Below are 26,967 nucleotides of genomic sequence, written 5' to 3'. Positions count from 1 at the left end.
TAGATAGAGTATGGGTGGTGCAGTGGATAGAGTGCCAGGCCTAGAGTCAGGAAGACTTGAAGTTTAAATCCAGGTTCAGACACTTGCTAGCTGTGTGACCCTGGGTGAGTCCCTTCACCCTGTTTGCCTCAGTTTCCTCATCTGAAAAATCAGCTGGAGAAGGAAATGGCAAAACATTCCAGTATTTCTGCCAAGAAAACCCCAGAAGAAGACACAAAGAATCAGACATGATTGGAAAGGACTAAACAACAACGGAGGATAGGCCCAGCACATCCTGAATGAGAGCTGCTGACTATTTTCCAGCTTAACTCTGCCTTAACTTGGCCCATCTTGTTGAGAACTTTTTCAGCCCATAAAGTATTCATAAATACTGCAGGCCATCTCTTTAAAATTTGATCAGCTACAGCCATGGGAAACAGGCATAACTTTGCAGAAGGAAAGCAAAAAGAATCTGGAAATCCAGGCTGGAGACCCCCACATCAGGGGGCTTACCCAGAATTACATTGTCAGGGGCCTGAGAAAAAGGAAATCTTAGGCTGATGGGAAACGAGTGAGAACACGCTTTCATCCCGAATTGTGCCTGTCACATACATAGCTCCTAAATGGTCTCCCTGCTTCAACAGAATCAGGGGTGGGAAGTTGCTTTGCATTTCTTAAGAGGAAGGCCTAAGGGGCAACTAGGTGGCACAATGAACCACCACCGGCCCTGGATTCAGGAGGACCTGAGTTCAAATCCTGACTCCAGACACTTGATACTTAACTAGCTGTGTGACCCTGGGCAAGTTAACCCTATTGCCTTCCCTCCCCGCCCCCCCAAAAAAGGAAGGCCTAAGAGGAAATGAGCTTATTATAATAAAGTAGTCAGGTTTCAGCTTAGGCACCTTTACCTGTCAAGGGCATGAGCCTGGAGCATCTTGTCTATATTTCTGTGCAGCACTCTCTCTGGGCTGATCCCCCAACTGGCATGGGGTCTAGAGGATTTCTACAGTCTCTTCCAGCTCTGAAATTCTGTGTTCTATGTTCTAAACTTCTAAACTTCCTATTCGAATATCCGTGTTCTAATCAGTGTTCCTCCCAGTTCTAATGCTGTGTTCTGTTGTCCCTTCCAATTCTAAAATTCTCTGTCTATGTTTTAACATTCTGTGCAAAATGCTTTAAACTTCGTAAATGTTGGTGCTTGAAAGAGTAAACCTCCAACTGTCCAGAGGTATGTTTGAACATCTCAGAGGATTTCAGATATATGGAATTTCAAAATGCTGGGATCAAGGCTCTATTCTCTTTGTTGTCCATTCATTTCATTCATGTCCAACTCTTCATGACCCCATTTGGGGTTTTCTTGGCAAAGATACTGGAGTGGTTTGCCATTTCCTTCTCCAACTCATTTTACTAATAAGGAAACTGAGACAGAGTTAAATGACTTGTCCAAGGTCACACAGCTAGTAAGTGTCTGAGGTCCAATTTGAGCTCAGATCTTCCTGACCCCAGGCACAGTGTTCTATCTACTGTGCCACCTAGCTACCCGCTATCTTACATTAATAATAATCCTATGCATCTAAATAGCATTATTAACCTTGTAGATTACTTCCATACTTGTTTTCTTTTTATAAAAATGCTATGAGTAGGTACTTGCAAATATTAGGATCCCCATTTTTATCACCATCAACATTTATTGAACACCTACTGTGAGCAGGCATTGTTGTAAGCATCTGAGGATACACAGAAGTCTGAGGCACATTCCTTGCCTTCCAGGTATTACAGTCTAGCTCAAAAAACGAGACTTGCATATAGAGTGAAAAGCAAGGTCTCAAAGTGATAATGATGTGTGCAAAATGAATGGCACAGATAATAAGTGACATTGGAGTTCAGATAAGGGAGAGGTAAGCAAGGAGCACCCCGCCTGCTAGCTTCCTGGTTCTCCCATGGCCAGGGAGGGAGGGCAGAGCTGCTACTCCCTTCCCCCCTGACACACCCCATTCCTTACCCTAGCTTGGGAAACCCTGGTTTTAAGTAATGGAATGGAAAGAATCAAAGCCAGATATCCAACCTTGGCCACCCCTCTAGGGGTATCATCCCTGAGAACCGAATAACTCATCTGGTGCATTTTCCTTGGTAAATTTTTCATATCACACCCACAAATTTTATGTTCATGGAAACATTAAAAATTCAATTGGATCTAAAGCAGTATATGAGTTATAGGTGCATACCGCATGGAATCAAAATGAGTTTTATATCTAAGCTTTCCCTACTGCCAAACTCATAATTTTTTTTTAAATTGTGTTAATTTTTAAAAATCCCCCACATGCCAGGGCTCTAGTAATTAAAATAATTATATGTAAAACAACCAAGTGGGAAGGAGGTACCATAGAAGTCATAGGATTTGGATTCAAATTCGCAGTTTACTGACCTCTGCTTCCTTATGACTTTGAATAAGTCACTTGATTTCTCTAGACCCCAATTTCCCAATCAGTCAAAAGAGAGGATTATATTGGAGAATCTCTTAATGCCTCTCCCAACTCTTAATTCATATGATCTTCTCCCAATAATGTTTAAATTGAGCTATAGGGTTAACAAAAGGTTTATAACAAGGCCTTCCCAGTAATAGGGCTTCGTCAGGTTTATACAGATAGGACAAAGACCTAAGTATTAAGCTGGGAGGAGGCACACTGCATCCAGGAAAACTCAGAGAGGGCCTTTCTCACCCAAAGGCCTGCATGTCACTCAAGAAGGAGCGAGACATAGTGCAAACCATTCTTTTTCCCAAGGTTCTAATCCACTATTGAATGTTGCTGAAAGGATCATAGAATTTTGGAGTTGGAAGGAACCTTAAAGACCACCTAATCTAACCTTCTTAGAAAAATAATGAGGGGCAGCTAGGTGGCGCAGTGGATACAGTACCCGCCCTGGAGTCAGGAGGACCTGAGTTCAACTGTGACCTCAGACACTTACTAGGTATGTGACCCTGGGCAAGACACTTAATCCCAATTGCCTCACCAAAGGAAAGAAAAGTAATGAAATTCAGACTCTAAGAGTTTAAATGTTTTCCCAAGTTTGAAAAGATAATGAATAAAAGAGCCGGTAATCAAATCCAGGTCTGATACCTCTAAACCCAGTGCTCATTCCTTTTTTTTTTTTTTTGCCTCCAATTATTTGGGGCAGAATTAATTCATTCAACAAACAATTACTAAGCACCTACTATTTGCAGAACCCTTTGCTATGAGTTCTAGGGGATACAAAGACTTTATATATAAATACATGGTCCCTGGCCTCAGGGGGCTGAGAGACAGACAGACAGACAGACAGAGAAATGGTTATTCAGCACTTACCATGTGCCAGGCATTGTGCTAAGTCTAGAGGTACAAATATAAGCAAACTAGATAGTTCCTACCCTCAAGAAGCTTCCATTCTAGTGGAGGAAGACAAGCGTAAAAGATAGCTGGAAGGAGTTGGGGAGTGGGGTGGAGGGAAGAAATAGGAGAATACCCAGAAGGAACATGGTAAGAAGACCACCAGGAGGACGCTGCAGAAGTATGCGGGAGCCAGCTTGTACTGGTTTAGAGAGCCAGGTGTTAAATTTTCAGTATGAGTTTTGTACATAGTATGAGTATGTACACCTCAAAAATTGACAAACACTACAAATCAGAGTTTGATTTATTGTTTTGTTCATTGTCTAGATTTAAGAAAGTGATGGAGAAAATGGTAATAAAGATTAAACTTAAAAGTATGTCATACCTTTAGGTAGAAAGTTGGTTGTTAAATTTTTACCAGCAAATCCTTGCTCCTAGGCCTGGATCCTTGCAAGATAAAGTTAACACTTACCTATGTGGGGATGGAGTAGTGGGGAATGTGGAGGTATGAAGTCCAAGTTTCTGATGGATAAAAAGTATTGACGAGTAGGGTCATAGTAAGGAAATCTAGTAGAAAATTTTTTTGCAATTTGTTGACAGTCCTTCACTTATTATTTCTGAACCCTTTCTTCACCCTAACGATAGCCCTCCCGATCCCATTCCCTGGTTCCTGTATCTTTTTGCTGTTCTGGGTCTCTCCTGTGAAAGTACAGTAAGGAATAGGCAACTCACTGTGTTACACAGACCACGTGTTTGCATTTGAAAAGGACCCATTTCCCACCAAGAGGGAATCTTAACCCAATTAAATGCTGTTAAATTAAGTGTAGAGGCACTGTAGTGAATAAACGGCAGGCCTTGGAGCCAGGAAGACCAGGATTCTACCTCACCCAGGAGCTTTGGTCAGGAATGTGACTACTCTTCCAGAACAGTGTGAGCTGTAAAGAGCCAACTTTTCACCATCAGTTACTTCCTTTGTACAGGGAAACCCTATGGAGCCGATGACTTTCTTCCAGTCCTCATGTACGTCCTCGCCCGTAGCAACCTCACAGAAATGCTTCTGAATGTTGAATACATGATGGAACTGATGGACCCAGCTCTGCAGCTGGGAGAAGGTAAGAGATTAAGGTTCTGCTTTCTGAGGGGTAGCCCTATCTCACACACACACACACACACACACACACACACACACACACAGATAGTAGGGAAAGGAAGAAGGGCAAAGGAGGCATTTTTCTTTAAAGGGACCAGAGAGATCATCTACTCAAACCCCCTCATTTAACGAAGGAGGAAACTGAGACCCTTAGAGGTTAAGTAATTTACCCAAGGTCACATAGATTATAAGTAACAAAACCAAGAATCAAACCCAGCTCTTTCAGCCTCCTAGCCCAATTGTCTTTCCATGACACTACAACACCTTGATATACTGGAGAGAAGGAGCCAGGCAGAGAGCAGTGTTGAAAAATAATGGAGAAAATACTGCACTGGTAGGATTCAGTCAATAAATATTTATTCATTCATCTGGACTAAGAGGGCTCATTCAGTAAACATTCATTTGATTCATTCCGTAATAATGGTTTACATCTCTATAGTATTTTGAAAAGCACAAAATGCTTTCTTTTCACATAACTCCATGAAGTGGGTAGGATAAGTATTATATTCCCATTTTACAGCTGAGGAAACTGAGTTTCCTAAGGTTTTATAGCAAATAAATGCCAAAGTCAGGATTGGAACCCAAGTATCTTAACTTCCTAAACAACTCTGGGAAGTCTTTAATTGTAAATAATACAGCTCCCTGCCCTCAAAGAGCTTACAATCTTATAAGTATTAAAAAGCGAGCAGTAGGGTCAAACTCAAATAGAAACTGGGCTGCTCATCTGTACATAAGGATACCTGTGGGCAGCATATTGACTTTGATTTAAAATGAAATGTTATCTATGTTTAATATTTGTAATTAAATCTGTAAATAATATCTGTAATTCAAATCACATCTTAATCTGGTTCACCTGGGTTTTGGGTTTTTGGAAACTATTCCAGTGAGGTGTGTGTTCTAGTAGGTTGTATTCCAACCTACTAGAAGAGTTACAAGAATGGTACTAGTCTGTCATCTGAGGACCAGCCTGGATGAAAGATGGCCAGCAGGGGACACAGAAGATGATGACGATGATGATGATGATGATGATGGTGATAGCTAGCATTAATAGAATGCCTTCTATGGCATGTTATGGGTAGCATGTGAAGCATGGGCTGAGTGTTTGACATTCATAGTAGAGACCTGTGGGCCACTCAGCCACCCAGTCTTCCCAACACACAACTAAGTAGTCTACCAAGGAAGTGGGACATGGGGGAATTGGCATATCCTTCTAACAAAAAGTATTAGATAACAAAACGGTTAGAATCTAAGTTGTCAGCATGGTTTTTTTGGACCTTCCCTTAGTTTCCCTTTGCAACAAGTCTTCCTCCTTTCCTCATTGGAGCCAAAAGCTCTTTGGTACCACTGTCAGAACATTGGGCTTCTAGTTTTCTGTTGATAATAGGGAAACCAAGCAACCTATTATAGGAGAGCAGGGTTGCCTTTTTAATGTTCCTCCCTTCAAGTGACCACTTTTCTGATTCCCTTTAGATGAAAATTATTATGCCTAGCACATAGTAAGCAACTAATAGATGCTTTTCAATCAACTAATTGATTTTCTCCCCTCAAATTTCTGAGGGCATTTCACCTGGACCTCACATTTATTTATTTATTCATTCATTCATTCGTTCATTCATTCATTCATTCATTCATTCATTTATTCGTTCATTCTTCACTTGCTCATCCCTTGTGTAATCATAGTTACTTACATTTGTTGTTGTTGAGTAGCTTTAGTTTGTCCAACTCTTCCGTGACCCCATTTGGGGTTTTCTTTGTAAAGATACTGGAATGGTTTGCCAATTCTTTCTCTGGCCCATTTTTTTTTTTACAGATGAGGAAACTGAGGCAAACTGGGTTAAGTGACTTGCCCAGGGTCACATAGCTAGTAAGTGTCTGAAGCCAGATTTAAACTCAGGAAGAAGAAGCTTCCTGACTCTAAGCCTGGCATTCTATCCAATGTGCCACCTTGCTCCCGGTTATATTTATTTAACCCCCAATTAGATTGTTGGCCCCTCAATTAAAGTCCATGCCAGAGATATCTTTATATCCTCAGCACCTGGCACAGAATCTTTTGCTTTTATTGAGTTGATTTGAATGTCATTCTCCATGATTAGAGTTATTAAGTGCCTACTATGTGTGAGGCACTATGCAATGCACTGGGGACATAAAAACAAAGATGAAATCATCCCTGCTCAATTAAACTCAAGTCGTTTAATTATGGCTCCCTTCTTCAGTACTCGGAAAGATCTGCTTTTGGGGCTCCGTCCATGTTTCGGTAGTGACTGTGACCCAAAAATATGTAAAACAGATAGATGGAGCAATGGATAGAGTGCTGGGCCTGGCTTCAGGAAGACCTGAGTTCAAATGCGTGACCTTAGACAGGTCATGTAATCTCTCTCTGCCTCAGTTTCCTCATCTATAAAACTGGGATAATAATAGTATCTACCTCCTAGAGTTGTTGTGAGGATCAAATGAAGTAATATTTGTAAAGCACTTAACACAGTGCCTGGCACATAGAAGGTGCTATATAAATGCTATTAGTATTATTATGGGGCAGTTAGGTAGAATGGGTGCAGTAGGTAGAGACCTGGGCTTGGAATCAGGAAGATTCATCTAATCTGGCCTCAGACATATACTAGCTGTGTGACCCTGCGTAAATCACTTAATCCTGTTTGCCTCAGTTTCTTTATTTGAAAAATGAGCTGGAGAAGGAAATGGCAAACCACTCCAGTATCTCTGCCAAGAAAATCCTAAATGGAGTCATGAAGTCAGAATCAGACATGACTGAGAATGACTGAACAATAGCAACAAATTATTATTATATGCATCCCCTGGTGACCATCTTTAATCTTTAATCTGGGCTGGTCTTCAGGTGACAGACACACTATCTATGACCACCTCTTCCAGTTTGGTACAGCCTACTAGAACCTGTACTTCCCTAGAATGGGCTAGGGTCACCTCTACATGACAATGAGGCATCAGAGAAGGAGAGCTTTAGTGGGGGATGAGTCTATTCTCTAAACCCTGTTTTAATCCGTTGTTATTTTCAGCCTGTACCATTGACCAGGATATACAATTCTAATATGGTATTTCTTATGTTCTTAACAGATCAAGGGAACACATTAGAAATGAGGGCATTTGCCATCACTTAATAATCTCGGCTTACAGCATCAGCCACAGTGTGGTGTAGTTTAAAAAAAAAAAAAAAGCACAGGTTTTAAAGTCACAAGCCCGAGGTCTAGCTCTGCTGCTTTGTTATTGGTATGACCTTAGGAATGCCATTTCCCTTTTTCTGAGCCTCAGTTTCATAGACTAGATGACCTCTAAAGTCCCTTCTACCTATTGAGCCTATAAAACTGGAGAGACTTTTTCTTCTTTTTAGATATTTTTTTCCCTGTAGTTAGGATAACATCCGTTTCAACCCACCACCTCTTTCTGGTCCCTACCCCACCATGACAACTTAGTGCATTTGAATTTTTTTTGACAATCATGGTGTGGTGATCATTGGAATAAAGTCATTCCTCTTTCCCAGATCTGCTTCAGTCTGAATCTCTCCTCTAGGATCCAGCTCACAGATCAGGCAGCATTAATTCAATCAACATTTAAAAAACATAATAAATAAATTTAAGATCCTGCTATTTGGAGCATGGATCTAGAAGAGACCTCAAAGTTAATCAAGTCCAGCCCCTCTCATTTTATAAGTGAGGACGGGTTGGCCTGGAGAGGCCAATTTGTCCAAGGTCACAGAATACATCAGAGGTAGGATTTGAACCCAGGCCCTCTGACTCCAGAGGCAGTGTCCTTGCCACTGTACTAAATCGTAGCTGCATGATATAGTGCATAGAACACTGAGAGTCAGGAAATCTAGCCTCAGACACTTGCTAGCTGTGTGACCCTGGGCAAGTCACTTAACTCTCCTCATTTGTCAAACAGAGATAATAATTACACCTCCCTCCCAGGGTTGTTGTGAAGACCAAATGAGATCACATGTGCAAAGCACTTTGCACACTTAAAGTGCTATAGAAATGCTAACTGTTGTTGTTGTTATTATTATTATTCTGTCTCTAGAGCATAAGTCACTGTTCTAAGCTCTGGAGATAAAAAGACAGAAACAGCATGTCCTAAGCCCTCCTGGAGCTGACATGCTGAGGGGTGCATGGGGGTCCAGAGGAATGCATTGCGGCAGAGGTCAAGGTGACATGTGAACACGAGCCCAGCTCTTCCCTGCTGTATTATTCCTCTTTATAAACGAGCAGAGGGGCAGCTAGGTGGTGCAGTGGATAGCGCACCCGGCCCTGAAGTCAGTAGGACCTGAGTTCAAATCCAGCCTCAGACCAAACATTTGACACTTACTAGCTGTGTGACCCTGGGCAAGTCACTTAACCCCAATTGCCTAAAGAAAAAAAGAAAAAAAAAAAAAGAACAACCCCTTTGATAGATTAGCCACATGTATGTCTGTAAAAAGAGCCCCGCTTAGTCTAGGGAGTATGATGAATCATGGTCCCCTTCTTTGAAACCTGGAAAGATCTGTGATTTTGTTGTAAATTTTTTCAACCACAATTCTCAGATCCTAACTACCAAGTAGAAGAATTGTAGCCAGTCAGCATCTATTAAGTGCTTATCAAAGGCCAGGCACTGTTCTCTCTATCAGTGGAAGAAGGACCCACATCAACAAAGTCACAGATCCTAAAAGTATTGAAATAAAGAGATACCAGAAGGAAGGAAAATCAAGCAAGCACTTATTAAGTTCCTACTGTATGCCAGGTACTCTTCTGAGATACAGAAATGAAAATGAAACCGCCTCAACCCTCAAGGAGTTTACAATCTATTAGGGAAAACAATATGTAACATGGTTGATCTGGAGAACCCCCATGTCTGCTTCCCACAGAACTATAAGCATGTGGCCTTTGGATCTTTGGGGAAGCTCCCCAGTCCTCAGGAGCAGGGCTTTGCCCAGATCACTTCTGTTATAAATGAGTTGTTGTTGCTATTGTTTTCCAGTTGTGTCCAACTCTTTGTGACTCCTTTTGGGGTTTTCTTAGCAAAGATACTAGAGGGGTTTGCCATTTCCTTCTCCAGCTCATTTTACAGAGGAGGAAACTGAGGCAAACAGGATTAAGTGACTTGCCCAGGGTCACACAGCTAGTAAGTGTCTGAAGCTAAATTTCAACTCTGAAAGATGTCTTCCTGACTCCAGGCCCACTAGCACGCTATCTATTAAGCTACGTAGCTGCCTATTTAAATTAACACATGTACTCATTTAAATCAATACAGTGTAATTTGGTTGAGTTGGAGAGAGGGGAAGAGATACGGGGGTGGAGGTAGGGGCCAGAGATCGGGCAAGGCCTTGTAACCCAAGTAACCCTTGGGCCCTGCCAAAGCTGCCATGTTGCTCAGAGCCCAGGGCTTGACTGCTAGTCCTTTGTTTTTAAACACCTCAAAAGCAGTTGGTTTAGAGAAAAAAGCATCAGGGGTCCTGCCACCTGTTACCTGTGTGGTCTTGGGCAAGGGTGTTTGGCCCTGTACGGTATGCCCTCTAAGGTCCCTTCCGTTTGGAAACCTGTGTATGAGCTTATGTTAGTTGGAAACTTGAGGAGGTAGAGTCTTCCACCTAGTGGTCCTGAGAGTCACTGCAGGGCATTCAAAAGGACAAATGCCTTCAGAAAGAGTCACAGAATCTCTAAGTGGGGAGGGACCTCGAAAGCCATCCGTGTCCAACCCACACCCGAAGAGTAATTTCCTCTACATCACTGACAAGTGTGATCCTCTAGTCTGGGTCCTCCAGTGAAGGGGAACCCATCACCTCCCCAGGCAGCCCTCTCTTGCATAGCTCTAAGTAGGAGGTTTTTCCAGAAATCAGGTATAAATCTGCCTTTCCACAACTTTCCCCCATCATTCCTAGTACTTCCTTCTTGGGACAGGCAGAATAAGTCCAATGCCTCTTCCACATGTATTCAGTTATTCAAAGAAAACTATCATGTTCCCTGTAAGTATTCTCATTCCTAGTTCCTCTAACCCCATGGTTCTCAAACTTTTTGGTCTGAGTTTCCCTTTACATTCTTAAAAATTTTTGAGCCCTGGCCACAAAGATATTTTGTTTGCATGGGCTATATATATCAATATTTACCATGTTAGTCATTAAAACATCTTACCATGAAAATAATACTTACTTCGTAGACTCCCTGCAAGGGTCTTAGGGATCTCCCGGGGTCCCAGAGCACACTCAGAGAGAGCTGCTGCTCTAACCTGTCCTTATAACATTATCTTGAGGCCCATCGCTATCATCAAAGCCCTTCTTTGGATACTTTCTGGCTTGTTAATGTTGCTATTTAAATGTGGCTAGGCGTTCTCTTACAATCTCTTTACCTATGTTGGATTTTAGCTGACATTTCTGCTCTTGTCTCTCCAGTAAAAATATTATTCCTTTGGCAAAGAAAACAGATAATCAATCTCTCTACCTGTGTTGGATTTTAGCCCACATTTCTTTTCTGGTCTCACCAGTACAAAGATTATTCCTTTGGCAAAGAAAACAGACAACAACACAAGGACAGAGTACTTTTTCTTTCTCTATATCATCCATTAAAATCACCCTATCTATCCCAAGCATTGGTCCTAATTCTTCTTTATATCCCTTTTTTCCCCAATAAAACTTTAGAAAGCCTTTTGCTTTCCTAAGTATTCATTATTGTCCTAAATTCATTCCAAGCTTTTACAGATCTGACACTTTTCTTATAAGATTATGGCTCATTTTTTTACACATTTTCCATGACCTATAAGGCACCTTCCATACGTTATTTTAAATTGAAGATGGTCAGTGAGTTCCCTGTACATACCCATTGATCTCTCTAGATAGGTTTTCCTTCTCTTCCTCATTAATATTCTTTCTTTTGCATCTTCAGAATTTTTTTTTTTTTATTAGAGTTTCTATTCCGTGGTGGGCTTGACTTTCCCCTGTGGAGTTATAGACTGTGTAATCTTGTTTATTGTTTCTAGGAACACTTTGAAGTTGGATCCCTCCAAACCTAGGCTATTAATCAGATTATGTCCAACTTTCCTCTCATTTATCATGAATTCTAAGATGAAGTGGTCACTTTCCCCCAAATTTCCTATCATTTCTACTTTAGCAACCATTTCCTAATTGTTAGGATCAGATACAGAATAGCTGTTCCCTTTCTTTGTTTCCCATAGGGAATAATTTAGTTTTTCTTTAAAAACAATAACAAGACTTTGAATACCTATAGTATGCTTTTTACTACAAGGCATGTATGCCCAGTAATATGCTGGTAGATGCTTAACATCCAGCTCTCTGGGGGAAAAACTTACTCAAGACACACTTTTTTTTGTTTTGGAAGAAAAAAATGGACTATATTGAATTTGTAAAATATAATATTTTTTTTCCTTAATTACTTTTTTAAACACCTTTTTAACATTTTTTTTTAAGTTTTGAGTTCCAAATTCCTCCTGCCTCCCTCCTTCATACAGATAGAATTTATAAGCACAAAATGAAGGCACTTATTTCAATTTGTCATCTATTTCTTCTGGCTTGTTGATTTTATGTTCTCTACCTAGGATAAGTATTTGACAATAAGCAGTGCTTCATCTTCTCGAGCTGAGTCAAGATAATCTTCTTTGGGTTCTGGAATATGACCCAAGATTTCATTGATTGCCTCTGTTTCCATATCTTCATCTGTTGAGGCACTAAAACTACCAGCAAAATCTAAGGGGGATTTTGTTGATGAAATTGAAGAAGAATCTTCAGATGATATTTCTAAGGCAAGGAGAAGAGTTCTTCCATTATGAGCAGTGTCTGAGCAGCCAGCGGAACATTTCTACTAAATACTCTAATAGATGTCTTGGCCGTCTCAGCTTCAAAACCCATATATCCCAACTTATCAATATTGACTTGAGAAATATGTTCCTGGTTGTTGTTCATCTGAGGATCTGCATCATTTAGCCCCCATATCTGAGGATAACTAAGAAGAATCTTGAGTGCTTCCTCCAGGCTTCCTCTTACTAGTGGAGAGCTTCCTTTGTAGCATGAGCTAAATAGCCCATTCCTTTCAGAGTTTAGTTATTTGGTAGTCCTTTTATTTTATGGGTGGCAGCGTGATCCACATTCCCATCACAAGCCCTCAGGCCAAGCTGGGCTTCCGTAAATCCCAGTTGCAACAAACTGTGAACTTTTAGAAGATCCATAAGCAACTCTTCATAGAGTTGCTGTGCCTTATTGAGATATTCAGAAGCCTCCTCCCCATTACCACTATGATAATTTCTTATTCCTTGAAGCAAGTACCTTCTCTCTCCCATAATTTCCTTTATATGGGCTGGTCTTTAGTGGTTTTCCCCATAGCAATTTGGGGTCATATTTAGCTTTTCCCCACTGCATCATCAAGGCATCCCAGCTGTCCCAAATGGAACTGACGCACTGCATAATTATCTACTGTATCTAACAATTCTCTGCATCATTCACAGAAGTATTGGTCAGCATCCAGCAAACAGGGCAGTGCTATTGCATAGATTCACACAGCTAGTAAGTGTCTGAGGCTGGATTTGAACTCAGAAAGAGGAGTATTCCTGACTCCAGACCCAGTGCTCTATTCTCTGCACCACCTAGCTGCCCTTCTCATAATATCCCATAGCTAACATTTGGGCTTTTTTTTTTTTTTTTGCTGTGGTTATTTTGATTGATCTGCCTGTCTGATTAGCTATTTCTAAGTATGGAGTTGTTTCAGTATCCTCAGTCTCAGCTCTCTGTGCCGATATTTCTAGCCTTTCTCTTCTTTTCCTTTTTGTCAACTTCCTTTTGCTTTCATTCTTCCTGAAGATTTCTTTTCTTGTCTTCTTCTGGCTGCTTGAGTTCAAGCACCGTAGCTTTCACATTGTGTATAACCCCTTGCTCTTGTAGGGTTTTCCCTTATAGCCATTATAATATAGTTTTCTTGATATCTAAAGGTTTCTGCTATTTGTGATCTCTGTTCTTTGCTGGTGATATGCACTTTGGTTTCCAGTAAGCTTTTCTAATCTTTTCTTAGTCTCGGAGGCAAGAATATCTCAATTGTAGCAACACCTGTGGTTTTAAATTTTTAATTTCCTGTTCAACTGCTTTACAGCATATTTCTTCAATTATTTTTTCTATTTCATTTTTACAACATTCTAACTTGTCTGAATATTTCATTGCAAGCCCCTTTAATACCAAACCAGCTTCTTTGTTCTCAGTTGTATATGGAGGTTTCCAAAGTTGAATTCTGTCTTCCCTTAAGAAATAGTTACTTCTATATCTATATACTTGCTTATAGATACTTCTTTTGTGCCATCCTTCATATCCCCAGCACTGGTCCCAGAGCCCCTCACACCGCAATGGGGACCAGGCCTGCACTCCCCCACAGCTACCTGGGGGCAACCCTCAGTCCCAGAAGAATCTCAGGGTATGGGGTGTGGCACAGGGCTCAACCAGAGCAGACCCCACCAATGAGCTGTTGGGAGGCAAGGAGTCAAGCCCCTTGGCCCCCCAACTCAGCCTAGTCCATCCAGGCCAAAGCCTCCCTCACCTAAGACACATTTTTTAAAGTTTAATCTTCATTATTGACTTTTTCTCCATCACTTTCTTAGGTCTAGACCAGGGGTGGGAAACTTGTGGCCTCGAGGTCACATGTGGCCCTCTAGGACTAGACAATCAACAAAACAATAAATCAAACTCTAATTTATAGCCTTTGCCAATTTCTAAGGTATAAATGCTGACATTAAATATTTAATTAACAAATAGTACTCTCTAGACCCCATATGAACTGGCTGGAGCACACCCCTGTGTGTACCTAAATGTCTTCCCATCAGTATCCAAACATTTGGACTACATTCAAAATCAAGTTTAATATGGGAGGAAGAGAAGAGAGGGGATAGAGAGGGAGTGGGAAAGAGAGAAGAAGAGGAGAAGAGTAATCACTATTTTACATGAATGGGGTACATAAAGAAAAGAGTACACAAACATAGAGGAAGGGTGGAGGGAAGAGGTACCTCATGAGCTCACCTTTATCAGAATACAGAAAAAGGAGGTTTGAACACACATACACACAGAATTTGGTGTAGAAATACATTAAATTCAACAGGAAAACTGGCAGTGACAGGGAAAAGGGTTATGTGGTGGGGAGGAGAGTAAGAAGGAAAGTAGAATTCTATCAGGAATAGTCACAAGCAAACAAACTTCAGCTTCATAGGACTGATCATAAAAGGGGGAATAAAAGAGAGAAAGAGAATATAATAACCAGGAGATCAATGTCCAACCTTGGTGAAGAGAGGAGGCCCAAAGGGGTAGGAACAGAACACTTTTCAATCAAAGTCCTTCTCTTTCTCCACCATTTTGTTCTTTGTAAAGAGGGTAATAGGAGAGAAAGAGGGAAAAGTAGCAGAAATTGTGATGGAGGGAAATTCATAATTAATAATCATAATAGTGAATAGAATGAACTTGCCCATAAAAGGGAAGAGGGTAGAAAAATAAATCTAGCAGAATTCAATATGTTATTTACAAGAAACACACTTGAATTATAAAGATTATTAATAACTTAAATAAAGTAGATAGATATCAAATAAGTACACAAAATCATCAACCTTTCTGCATCTTACTAGGAAAACCCAATAGGAAAAGATAGAAAAATAAATTTTCTTCAAAATAATGAAAAACATGTATAAAATATTTGGTAAACCAGATACCAAGACACACACAAGAATTATATGAACACAACTACAAAATACTATTTAGAGAAATAAAAACAGACAAACATTTGAAGAGTTATTATTTGCTCATGTTTGAACAGTACCACTATAATAATAATTATAATACTAACTAAATTAACTCAAATTATATCCAATACTATGCCAACCAAGTACCTATTGTAAGTACTTTGTATATGTATGTATATACATACATATATATATTCTACATATTCTTACATATGTATATGTTATATCCCCAATAAAATATAAATTCCTTGAGAGAAGAAATTATTTTATTCTTTGTATTGACTGATTATGATTGATTGATTTCGACAATTTGTTTAGCCAGCTCCCTCAATAAATGCCTACCTGTATTTTCAAGCCTAAATCAAATTCCACTTCCTCTAAAAATACTTTCCATGAATCCTCATCTGTAATGTCCTTTCCCCTTAAAATCTCATGTATCAATTTGTTTTGCAATTCTAATGCACCTGCGATACAAGATTGTGCATTATAGTTTTCTATGTTTGTGCCCTTTCTACATAGTTCTTATATAAACTTTACATTTCTGCCTAGCTCAGTGCTATGCACATAGCAGGCAGTTAATACTTATTGAATTGAATTAAATTGAATCTACTTGATCCTTTCCACAATTCTATAGGGTAGGCAGGTCAAGGATCATTTCCCCCATTTTATAGATGAAGAAACTGAGGCTCAGAGGGCTGAAGTGATATGCTCAAGACCAAACAATGAGACAGTGGCAGAACCAGGACTCTTGATTCCAGGTTCCTTGACTCTCTCCACAATCTGCAAGGATGAAAATAATTCTCCTCCCTCCCCTCAACCTTGAGCACATATGCAACTGCATGGTAATATTCATGGAGAAATGGGTCTTAGCTCTGTTTATGGATTTCCAGTAACTATATCCTTGTTTCGTTCTTCCCTGCCCACCCACCACCAAATCCTGCCCTATCTATTTATTAATGGATTCCTCTTTTTCTGGTAGGTTCCTACTATCTCACCACGACCTATGGGGCCCTGGAACATATCAAGAACTATGACAAGATCACTGTCACAAGGCAGCTGAGTGTGGAGGTACAGGATTCCATCCATCGCTGGGAACGCCGCCGGACCCTCAACAAGGCCCGAGCTTCTCGTTCATCCGTGCAGGTGAGTGGTCTGATGGGGCAGTACAAGTGACAACCCAGACAGTCCCCCCCAGGTATGATGGGGGGGTGTCATTTATTTGATTCAAGAAAGATTCCCTATCTAGAACACCAGTTCCTGACTCACAGGGCAGTTATGATGTTCGAGGAAAAGGACCATTTCCCGCTGATCAACCTTGCCATTGCTAAGCTTTGTAAAGGCAAAAGGACTTGGGTAGATATCTAAAAGATTTTCCCTAGTGATTGTGTCTATCCAGGAGAGTTATATTGAACCTTTGAGAAGTGGAAGGGAAACAATATCTCCTAAGATGATGCAGTTATACATAGCCCAGAATGTTAGCACAGTCAAGGAGGCAGGGCAGCATATCCGTTATAGTTTTAGGGATGTGAGTGCAGTAAATCATGTCAGTAGTCAGTTTCTTTCTCACTCAGAGGGAGCATATAAACGTGGGGAAATCCCAGATTTCTGGATTGATATTCTTTAAACTGACCCTAATACTCTGACTATAGTGTTGACTCAGTTGATGGGAAGAAGAGCAAGGAAGGAGGGGATGAGACTACTTTGTGATAGATCAGAGTGGCTCTAGGGAGATCAGTTATTTGAGTAGTATCAGAAGACCTCAGTTCAATTCTTATCCCTGTCAGTTACTAATACATAACTATACCAATTTCAGTTAAATAGTGAAGCTAAGATTTGAACCCAGGTCTCTTGGGTCTAATTCCAGTGCTCTTCCCACTATACCTGAGCTGCCTCCTAAAAGTAGGCAGCTACCTAACTGGGGTAATATCAGAGGCCCTACGAAGGTCCCTGCTGACTCCAAACAACTTATCCAGTTGCTCTCTGATGCCAGAAATCCCTTCACTCAGGACATACATTTCATTCTCCAACCAGATATGAGCTTTAGAGTATAGATACCCAGGCTACAGAAAACAGAGTGACTGGCATTCACACTAAAATGTAAATGATTTATTCAGTTCAGTACTTCAACTTAAAAAATTATTAAAAGTTCATCATATGCAGGACATTGTGCTAGATGCTGGGGAAGATATTAAGATCAAATAAGGTCTGCTTCCTAACCTTAAGGAGCTTAAAATCTAGTGGAGATGTCACAGCACAGAAAAACTATGATACATATAACCAAGAAAAGTAGAAAGTGCTGAAACTACAGCTCACATTTCAAAAGCACTCGATGAAATATTTACAAAGTGAACTCTGTGACTCGATGAAATATTTACAAAGTGAACAATCATTGGCCCCAGTTTGCAGGTGAGGAAAATGAGACTTAACAGTGATAAGATTATTTGCTCAAGATTCCTTAGCCAATAGGTGTCAGATCTGGGATGAGAGTTGCCAGTTGGACAGCATTTGGCTGGTTTTGTCCAGTATCTCGCCATAGAAGGCAGTTGCTAGTTCTAAATGTTGTGTGGTATCTCATTTTTTAAAAGTTTTGTTTTGGTAGCCTTAGTTGTCAGTCAAACCCATTTCTTCTGACTCCAAATCCCATATTTTTGACACTACACTACACTTAGGTTTTATCTCATCAGAGGTCTATCTACCAAAATGAAAACTTTAAAACTGAGATATCACATGAATTGGGAGTGAAAACCCCCAAGAAACAGAGTTTCCAGATAACTAATAAACAATTTATTAATTAGGCTAGCTAGTAATCAATAAATTGATGATCAGTGGTTTCTCTGTTACCAGAGACACAAAAGGAGACTCTGAATCATGTTAAATCAGGTGTGTGCCTTAGGATAGCCAACTCCCTTGACCCGTGAAACTCAACCCTAATTGGTGGATTTTTAATGAGGATGTGGGCTAAAAGTCTTCAGTTCCTCTTGCTGAGAATTTGGCTTGATCATGAGACCCAACAGCCTCAAGGCATCTGGGCAAGGGGAAGCCATCTCCATCAGGACCTCTCTGGATAGTTTTCTCCTTCATAAGCTGAGTTTCCCTAACTCTAATGGTGGGGACCAAGGACAGGGGTTCCTTCCTCAGGCAAAGGTCTCCCTCAGACTAGATTCTGTTTATACTCTACACAGAAATTAGGTTTCCCAGTTGGGCAGGATCCTTCCCAATCTAGTTAAGAGCATATGCCTTGGAGGCTAGGAGTAATCTCACCTCTCAGCCATGCCCTACAGAAACTAACTGACCTTTTCCAGAGTTGAGTCTTAACAGAAATAGAAGGAAAAGGGTGAATCACAAATTAATAATTAGTTATTAATATAATAGTATAATATTAATTTCTCTCACATGACATTTATAAGAAGCAGCTCCCCTTTTAATAACAAGATACTGGACGAAGCCAGCGACACGCTGTCCAGTTGGCAACCTTCATACCAGATCTGACACTTAATAGCTGTAGGATCTTGGGTAAGCTCCTCCGTGAACATCTTCCCTTACCAGAGACTGTTCCATAGAGTACTCAGATGCTATCATCCTTTGAGACCTCTAAGAGCATGTTTAGATGTGTGGAGAAGAAAGTCATAGAACACTGAGTTTTCCGTGAGGAGGGAAGAGATTCCAAATAGAAAAATGTCCTAGAAGTGAAAAGTTGAAGGAAGCACAGGCCGGCCAGACAGCTTTGAAAGTAACATGCTGAGTTTATACATGTGCGCCCGTGCAAGCGTGCGCGCGCGCACACACACACACACACACACACACACACCTCTTTATCTATCTATACATATATATAAACTTAGGGCAGCTAGGTGGCACAGTGGTTAGAGTGCCACTCATCTTCCTGAGTTTAAATCTGTACTCAGATACTTACTAGCTGGGTGACCCTGGGCAAGTCACTTAATCCTATTTGTCTCAGTTCCTCATCTGTAAAAATAAACTGGAAAGGCAAATCATTCCAGTATCTTTGCCAAGAAAACCTCAAGTGAGGTCACAAAGAGTTGGACACAACTGAAACAATGGAACAACAATGACAAAATATTTAAATTTATATATAATTTTTTATTTTAAATATACATTTAAAATAGAGATTTGTGGTTTCACATAAATCCTCTTTTTCTGTTTTATTTTGTATATGAATTTTTGAAAATGTTCATTAAATTCAAAATAAAAAAAATTTTAAAGAAGAAAAGGGAACTTTGAGGAATTGAGACAAATTTATCTACCTTGCACTTTTGCTTTAGGCTTGCCCCTGTCCTTTTCTCAGATGAGTTTAAATATTTTATCCTTTACTTCATCCTTCCATTTCATAACAAACCTTAATTTCCTTCCATGTGACCCAGAGAAGGCCTAGTGACGCAGCAGTGGCTAGTGGTCAGGAGAGGAGGCCTTGTGCCTTGGATTATATTATATTAAAGAAGGAAGGGACTTTTTACCACAACTCTCCCACCCTAACTCAGTTTAACCTGTGAAATATAGACTATCAGTGAGTATAGGTCACCACTCTAAAGGGGAAAGAAAAAAAAATTCACTGAGCTATACACTGAAAAGTAATACCAATTGTAGGCCACACAGGTTTTATACAAACCAAATCTGTAAGAAGGAAAATGCTATGTTTGGATCATAGAGCATTTCCTGTTGATATACCTTATCTTCTCCAGTTATACTAGAAATTCTTGGAGGTCCAGGGAACTTGTGTTTTACTTCTCAACCCCAGGCACGGTCTCTTGATCAGTAAACCAATGAATGAATCAATGTATGAAGTGCATACATGAATGAGTGAATGAAGTGGATAAATGAATAAGTGAACGTGGATAAGTTAATGAAGTGAATAAGTGAGTGAAAGTTGAAGGAGGACTTCTAGGTTGCCCACACTCCCATAATCTGGTCCTGGGGAGAAGATCTGTAGATGGTTCTCTATGATGTTCCCTTTTCTATGAAGGGAACTGAGCAAGTCAGGAACTGGGTAGGATCTTTTTAAAATTACCTTCAGATACACAGAAAGCTAGTTCTGAACATTGAACTATACTCGTATATGTATACATTGAAGTATACACGTATACTCCTCTGTCAATACGAGGACAGCTCTACCAAGGAAATGTACTTACCCAATTATTGCTTTAAAAAACTTTATTGAGAGGCTACTCCATGCAATGCACTGTCTAACTCACTGTAACCAGTCCATAGCCTGGGCTCCTACAAGAGTTTCACATCCTCAGAGGCGTTTGAGTATTTCACCAGTGGCCCATGGGGACCTCACCCCATGATGCTCTGCATCTTCCCTATAGCTCCAGGTAAATGAATGAGCAAATGAATTCCTACTTGGAGCACTCAGTAGTAAGCACCCTAGACAAGGGCTAGGTAGTGCTCCTGCCGCTCACTCTGTGTGTATGACCCTAGGCAAGATCTTCATCTGAAGAATGAGGATATAATAATATATAGTCTCCCTACTTTACAAGCCGGTACCTCCCCCAGATGCTTTTCGTGGAGTAGATGCTTAATGAATGATTATGGAAGGGAGAGAATACAATGAGGTTCTGAGAATGTTTGAGGTAGAAGGGGCTTTAGAGACCATCAAATCCAACCCTGTCATTTTACAGAGGAAACTGAAGCCCTTACAAGGAGAGATGATTTTCTGAATGTGGCACAATGGAACTGACTGGAACCCAGTCTCCTGATTCTTTAGCCTAAGGCTCGGCATGCCAGTGCCTTAAAAAGTATAAAGAGAATACAAATATGAAAACATGTATGGGAAACCTCGCTCTGCTGCTTATTCTAAGTAAAAGAAAAAATTGACCAAAATCTGCTTTTCAACCACAGGAAAAAAAAAATTGCCAGAAACTTTCTAAGTAAAAAAAAAAATTTTTTTTTAAACTGAGCTCTGCTGCTTATTACTTGTATGACTTTATGCAACTCACTTAATTTTTCTGAGATTGTTTCCTCATCTGCAAATTGAAAGGGTTGCATTAGTTGTTCTCTTATCTAAGGCAGAGGAGTTCTTAACCTTCTGTCCATAAACCACTTTTTTTTATGGCTACAGTTCAATATAGTTGGTTTCCTTTGTAATCCTGTGCATTTATCTTTTTTTAATAGTATTTTTTCCAATTATATCTAAAGCATTCATTTAGCATTTTTAGCATTCATTTTTACAAAATTTTTTCCCTTGCAGTTTTTTACCTACATTATTTTTTTAATTAATTTGACTTATCAATAATCATTTCCATATGCTTTTGAGTTTAAAATTTTTCTCCCCCTTCCTCCCCACTACCCACTCCAAGACGGTGCACAATCTGATATAGGCTATACATTTACATTCCTATTAAACGTATTTTCACATTAGTAATGTTGTAAGTAAAAATTAAAACCAATAGGAGTAACCAAACCAAAAGAGGAAACAAAACTCAACAGAAGAGGAAAAAAATAGCAATTCAACTTCCATAGTTCTTTCTTCGGATGTGGATAGCATTTTCTATCACGAGGCCTCTGGAGATGTCTTAGATCCTTGTATTGCTGGGAAAGTTTAAGATTATCAATATTAGTCATGGTACAACGTGGCTGTTGCTGTGTACAACGTTCTCTTGGTTCAGTTCACTTCACTCAGCATCAGACCATACAAGTCTTTCCGGGTTTTTCTGAAGTCAGCCTGTTCATCATTTCTTATAGCATAATAGTATTCCTTTATATTCATATACCACAACTTGCTCAGCCATTCCCCAGTTGATGGGCATCCTCTCAATTTCCAATTCTTTGCCACCACAAAAAGAGCTGCTGTGAATATTTTTGTACATGTGGGTCCTTTTCCCTTTTGTATGATCTCTTTGGTATACAAACCTTGGAGTGGTATTGCTGGATCAAAGGGTATGCATAGTTTAATTGTCCTTTGGGCATAGTTCCAAACAACCCACCAACACTATGCATTTTATCTTGTGCATTTAAAAACATAATTTGAAATGTCCACAGGCTGTCCAGATTCTCCAGACTGCCAAGCAGTGGCACAAACAAGGTTAGGGGCTTCTGCTGTAAGGCCGCAGCTAGCTCTGAGTTCCAGGAGTCCTGAACATGGCAACTTGGGGACATCACAGGGGCCTGGTCATAAGATACAGGAGCAGCATACCGGGCCCTGGCTCTTGTCAAATTCCCGGGTCCAGAAGACAGGATGACCCTGTGTAAGTCCAGAGACAAGAAGACAAACTTCTTTTCTAGGCTACTAGGTGGGGCAAGTCAATAGTGTTAAATTTGAGATCTGCGTTTAAATCCTGCCTTAGATGCTTGCTACCTGTTTGACCCTGGACAAGTCACTTCACTTCTGTCTGTCTAGGTTCCTTACCTGTAAAATGGGATTATAACAGCACCTACCTCACAGGGTTGTTGTGAGGATCAAATGGGAAAATATATAAAAAGAGCATTTTGCAAACCTTAAAGCGCTGTAGAAATAAGTTATTTGTTTTTTCTCCTTGCCTTCTACCCCAGCCAAGACACTGACCATGAACCTTTTTTTTTCCTTCTTCAGGACTTCATCTGCATTTCCTTCCTGGAGCCGGACAACCAAGCCCGGACACTGGCCTCAAAGTCGGACACTTTGGCTGAGCAGCTGAGAGTTCAGTGTGCTGAGAAGTTTGAAGTGACCCAGCCCCAAGACCACAGACTCTTTGTCCTGGTGGATGGCAAGTGCTTCCAGCTGGCAGACGACTCACTTCCCCACCACATCAAAGCCTACCTACTAAAAAGCGAGCCCAAGAGGGATTTCCATTTTATTTATAAAGAGATGGACAGAGGAGATACCCAGACCCCCATTGTAAAGGATCCAAACTTTCTCTAAAAGCAAGGCCATCCTTGCAGCTCCTCGTGTATGAAGGCAGAGGTGTGCTCATGGTGTTTACAGTGTGGGATTCAGGCCTGGGATTTGGATCTCACTAATATGCAGTATTTTCCCCAAGATCTTCTCTCCTACTATTAGAAGAAAACCATTGTGGACCGGAGCAATAGAGTGTGTGTATACACACACACACACACATCTTCAGAGCTTAGAATCATTGACTACTCAGAGTACATTAAAAGCATCCAGTCCAACTTCCTTCATTTTAAAAATGAATAGAGTCCCAGAGATGGGAAATGACTTGCCCAATAGCGGTCACAAAGCTAGTGAGAAGTAAAGCTGGGACTTTTCAAACTCAGGTCTCCTGTTTTGGACCCCAAGGCTCTCTCCATTATGGCTCCTCCCTAGGCCAAAGAGCCTCAACCTTTTCCAGAGAAAAGTACACTGGGAAAATTACCCCCAAACTGTAGTAGATAGGACTGCCTGACCTTGGGGGAAGGGAGGATGAGGAGGGAGGGGACTCCAGCTCCAAGGGCCCTATGGTTGCAGTCAACAAGTCCTGCTTCAAGACCGACCAGACAATGGCAATTGGCCAGGTGTGGATCCCTACCTTGGGCCCTCCGTGAACCAAACTTTTTGAAGTGGGGCCCCAATGTTAGGGCTCACAAAGACTACCAGGAGGTGGGTTAGCACTTCCTCTAAATGTCCTGTGCAGTGAGAATGGATAGGTTTCAGAAATCCCTCTGACACTGTAGCAGGCTACAGTCAGGACTTCCACAGGAAACAAAAGGGGAGCCTTTGCCACTGTCCCTTCAGCTGGACACCTCTGGGGCCCAAGGAAGGGGAAGTGCCAGTCCCATCAACCCCACTGTCCTCAGGAATGTTTACCTTGTCGCAATGAAGAATGGAGCCCCCAATTATCCTTCTCAACTGAAGGGAAAACTGACAAGAACACATTAATAAGGGAGGTGGAGATTCAGTTGTGTAAGTGTAATGTACTTATGTTTAATAAACATAATTTTGAAACTGGTATGCTGTGGCCTGAACATTGAGGATACAAGATGTAGGTATGAGCTTTCCCAAGTTAATTGTTAAAGATTGAAAGGAAGCACCAGACCCTTTCACCTTTAAGCCCCTTCTTGTGGTATTCATGTTTTATCTGTAACAGGTAATTAAGGGCATCAATCGGTCAACAAATATTCACTAAGTGCCAAGGGCTGTACTAGGTACTGGGATACAAAACCAAAAGTTAAAATGGTCTCTGCCCTCAAGGAGTTTACAGTTTAGTATGTTAGGGGTCAAATACCACCACCTACTAAACCTGGAGTCAGAGAGATGAGAGTTCAAATGTGACCTCTAGTTAATTTGATTTAAAAAAAAGAAAACCAAACTACCAGTATCAAAAATGAAAAGGGTGAATTTACCACCAATGAAGAGGAAATTAAAACAATAATTAGGAGCTATTTTGCCCAACTGTATGCCAATAAATTTTACACATTTCCTTCTCTAGCTCATTTTACAGATGAGAAAACTGAGGCAAACAGGATTAAGTGACTTGCCCAGGGTCACACAACTAGAAAGTGTCTGAGGCATTCTACCCACTGTTCCACCTAGTTGCCCTATGACATTTAAAAAGTTCAAGAGACATAGTTTCTGGATAATTAGTCATTTTATTAATAATGCTAGCATTTTAATAAAAGAGGTCAGTGGTACTCAGTGCCTGACTCAGGCTTATATGCCCTTGCAAAAGTGGGTGTTCCAGAAACAACTCTGATTGGTTAACAAGTAATGAGAGAGAATGAATATTACAATAAGGGGCTGGACCTCTTCTAATGAACTTTGATTATGTCGTTTACTTCTAAATTACCTCCAGCCTTGGACGATCTAATCAAAGAATTATCCCGTCCCAAACCTCAGCAGAGCACAATGAGCTTCCCCACCTTAGATTAAATTCCGTGTAAGGTTGGATGGGATCTAACCACGACTGAGGAGAAAGTTAATTCAACCTTCAGAGACTGAGCTTTAAAATGAGGACTTCAGAAAAAGGATAAATTCTGTATCTCTCTGAATCATTGATTATTAATGATCAATTTTCACATCCCCTACATCCTAAATACAAACTAATTAAATATAAGCTAAATAAATACAAGCAGAAGGCATTAGTAGCTCTTGGGGAAGATCCAAAAAGAAGTCAGGGATTCTAAGAATAGAAAAATTCTAAGAAATAGAAGGAAGGAGAACATTCCACCTCCAGGGAGCAGTCTATGCAAAGGTGGAGTGTCATATGTAAGGATTAGGAAAGCTAGTTGGGGGGGGGGGTGTAGTGGATAGAGCATTGGCCCTGGATTCGGGAGGACCTGAGTTCAAATATGGCCTCAGATGTATAACACTTACTAGCTGTGTGACCCTGGGCAAGTCACTTAACCCCATTGCCTAGCCAAAAAAAAAAACTAGTTTGACTAGCTAGATCAGAGAATGGGTGAAGAACTTTAAATGCAAAAGGGATTTTCTACTTGATCCTCGAGCTAATAGGGAGTTTGGGGCACTTCCACTGAATTCAACAGTCATTGATTAATTGGCTTCTATGTGAGGCATTAGCTGACAACCCCAAGAAGAAGAAAAAAACAAGAACACTACCATCCCTGACCTCAAGGTGCTCCTAAAGCATCTGTAGACACAGAAAGAAGCATAAATAAAGTGCTATAGAATGTGATCAGTACAGAGGAAAGATTATAGGACTGAGGAGGAAAGGACCACTTCCATTTGACTTCATGGAAGAAGTGAAGTGGCCTCTGAACTGGGCTTTGATGGAAGAGAAAGCTTTCAATAGAACAAGAAGAAGAAGTGTGCTCCAGGCAGGCCTGCACCCAAAATATGAAAGGAGGAAAGTACAAGTTAAGATTCGGAAATTGTAGGTGGCTCAGTGGAGAGCCCACTGAACTAGGAGTTAGAAAGATGTGAGTTCAAATGCAGACCCAGACACTAAGTAGCTGTGTGACCCAGGCTAGGCCAATTTAATTTCTGCCTGCCTTACCTACCTCTCAGGATTGTTGTAAGGATCAAATAAGATCATATTTGTAAAGCGCTTAGCACAGTGCCTGGTACATAGTAGGCATATAAATGCTAGTTTTCTTCTTTCCTAATAAAATAAGGATGGAAAAATGGGTGGGGGGAGGTTTTGAATACCAGGATAAGCTGCTTGTGTTTTGTACTGTAGGCAACGGGGAGAAATAAATGTTTAAGAGCAGGAGAGAAACATACATGAGCAAGATTTTTTAGATGCTATGTCAAGGAGAGCCAGTTAAGGGGAGTTAAGAGTTAAAAGCCAGTTAAGAGGAAGACCAGTTAAGAGGCTATTACAAAGTTTAGGGGAAAGGTGAGGACCTACCCAGGGGATAGGAGGAGGGGTAATGTCACTGGATAAATGGTTGAGACATAGAGAGAACATAGGCAAGACTTGGAGATGAAGGAGGGAAATCTCAATTATGTTTCTCAGGTTTTGAGCCTGGGTGATTGGGAAAATAGTGGTGTCATCACTAGAAATAGAAATTCAGAGGAAGAGATAACATGAATGGCAACTGAGAGAGCTGTAACTAGGTATTCTGGAATCCGAAGAAAATGCAAGTTTTTGCAGTGGTCAGATGTAGGAAATTACCTCAATCTCATCACAGAGGATTGCATGAAGGAAGAGATTCCAGGACACTGCCATGTATGGGGCAGACAAAAGCCTAGCACCCCTCTTCTGGCGAGGCTGACACCAGGGAAAGCTTACTGGTAGCACAAGTAAGTCTCAGGATCCCATCTCAGCAAGCATGTGCCAACCTTTACCTTCAATGCTCTTCCATGTAAGCAACTTCCAGTCAGATCCAGAAGCACCAGGATAGGGGAGCAGATTCAGTTATGCC

The 26,967-nt window shown here is 40.7% G+C and overlaps 1 protein-coding gene and 1 pseudogene across 1 annotated transcript in view; one reads left to right on the top strand and one right to left on the bottom strand.

Annotated features, from left to right (window-relative positions):
- RIN3 (Ras and Rab interactor 3) overlaps positions 1–24,092 on the top strand; it is a 159,267-nt gene extending 135,175 nt beyond the window's left edge. The window contains exons 8-10 of the mRNA XM_027870033.1: positions 4,325–4,456; positions 16,187–16,350; positions 22,757–24,092. Coding sequence (XP_027725834.1) covers positions 4,325–4,456; positions 16,187–16,350; positions 22,757–23,065 — 605 coding nt within the window. The 3' untranslated portion in view covers positions 23,066–24,092. The remainder of the gene's footprint in view (positions 1–4,324; positions 4,457–16,186; positions 16,351–22,756) is intronic.
- LOC114048891 lies at positions 12,003–13,787 on the bottom strand (annotated as a pseudogene).
- Positions 24,093–26,967: the final 2,875 nt, after the last annotated feature.

The sequence above is a fragment of the Vombatus ursinus genome, unplaced genomic scaffold, assembly GCF_900497805.2.
Source record: "Vombatus ursinus unplaced genomic scaffold, bare-nosed wombat genome assembly UNPS02014794.1, whole genome shotgun sequence".
Lineage (NCBI taxonomy): Eukaryota > Metazoa > Chordata > Mammalia > Diprotodontia > Vombatidae > Vombatus > Vombatus ursinus.
Note: the sequence above shows the minus strand (reverse complement) of the source record. Positions and strands in the feature narration are given on the sequence as shown.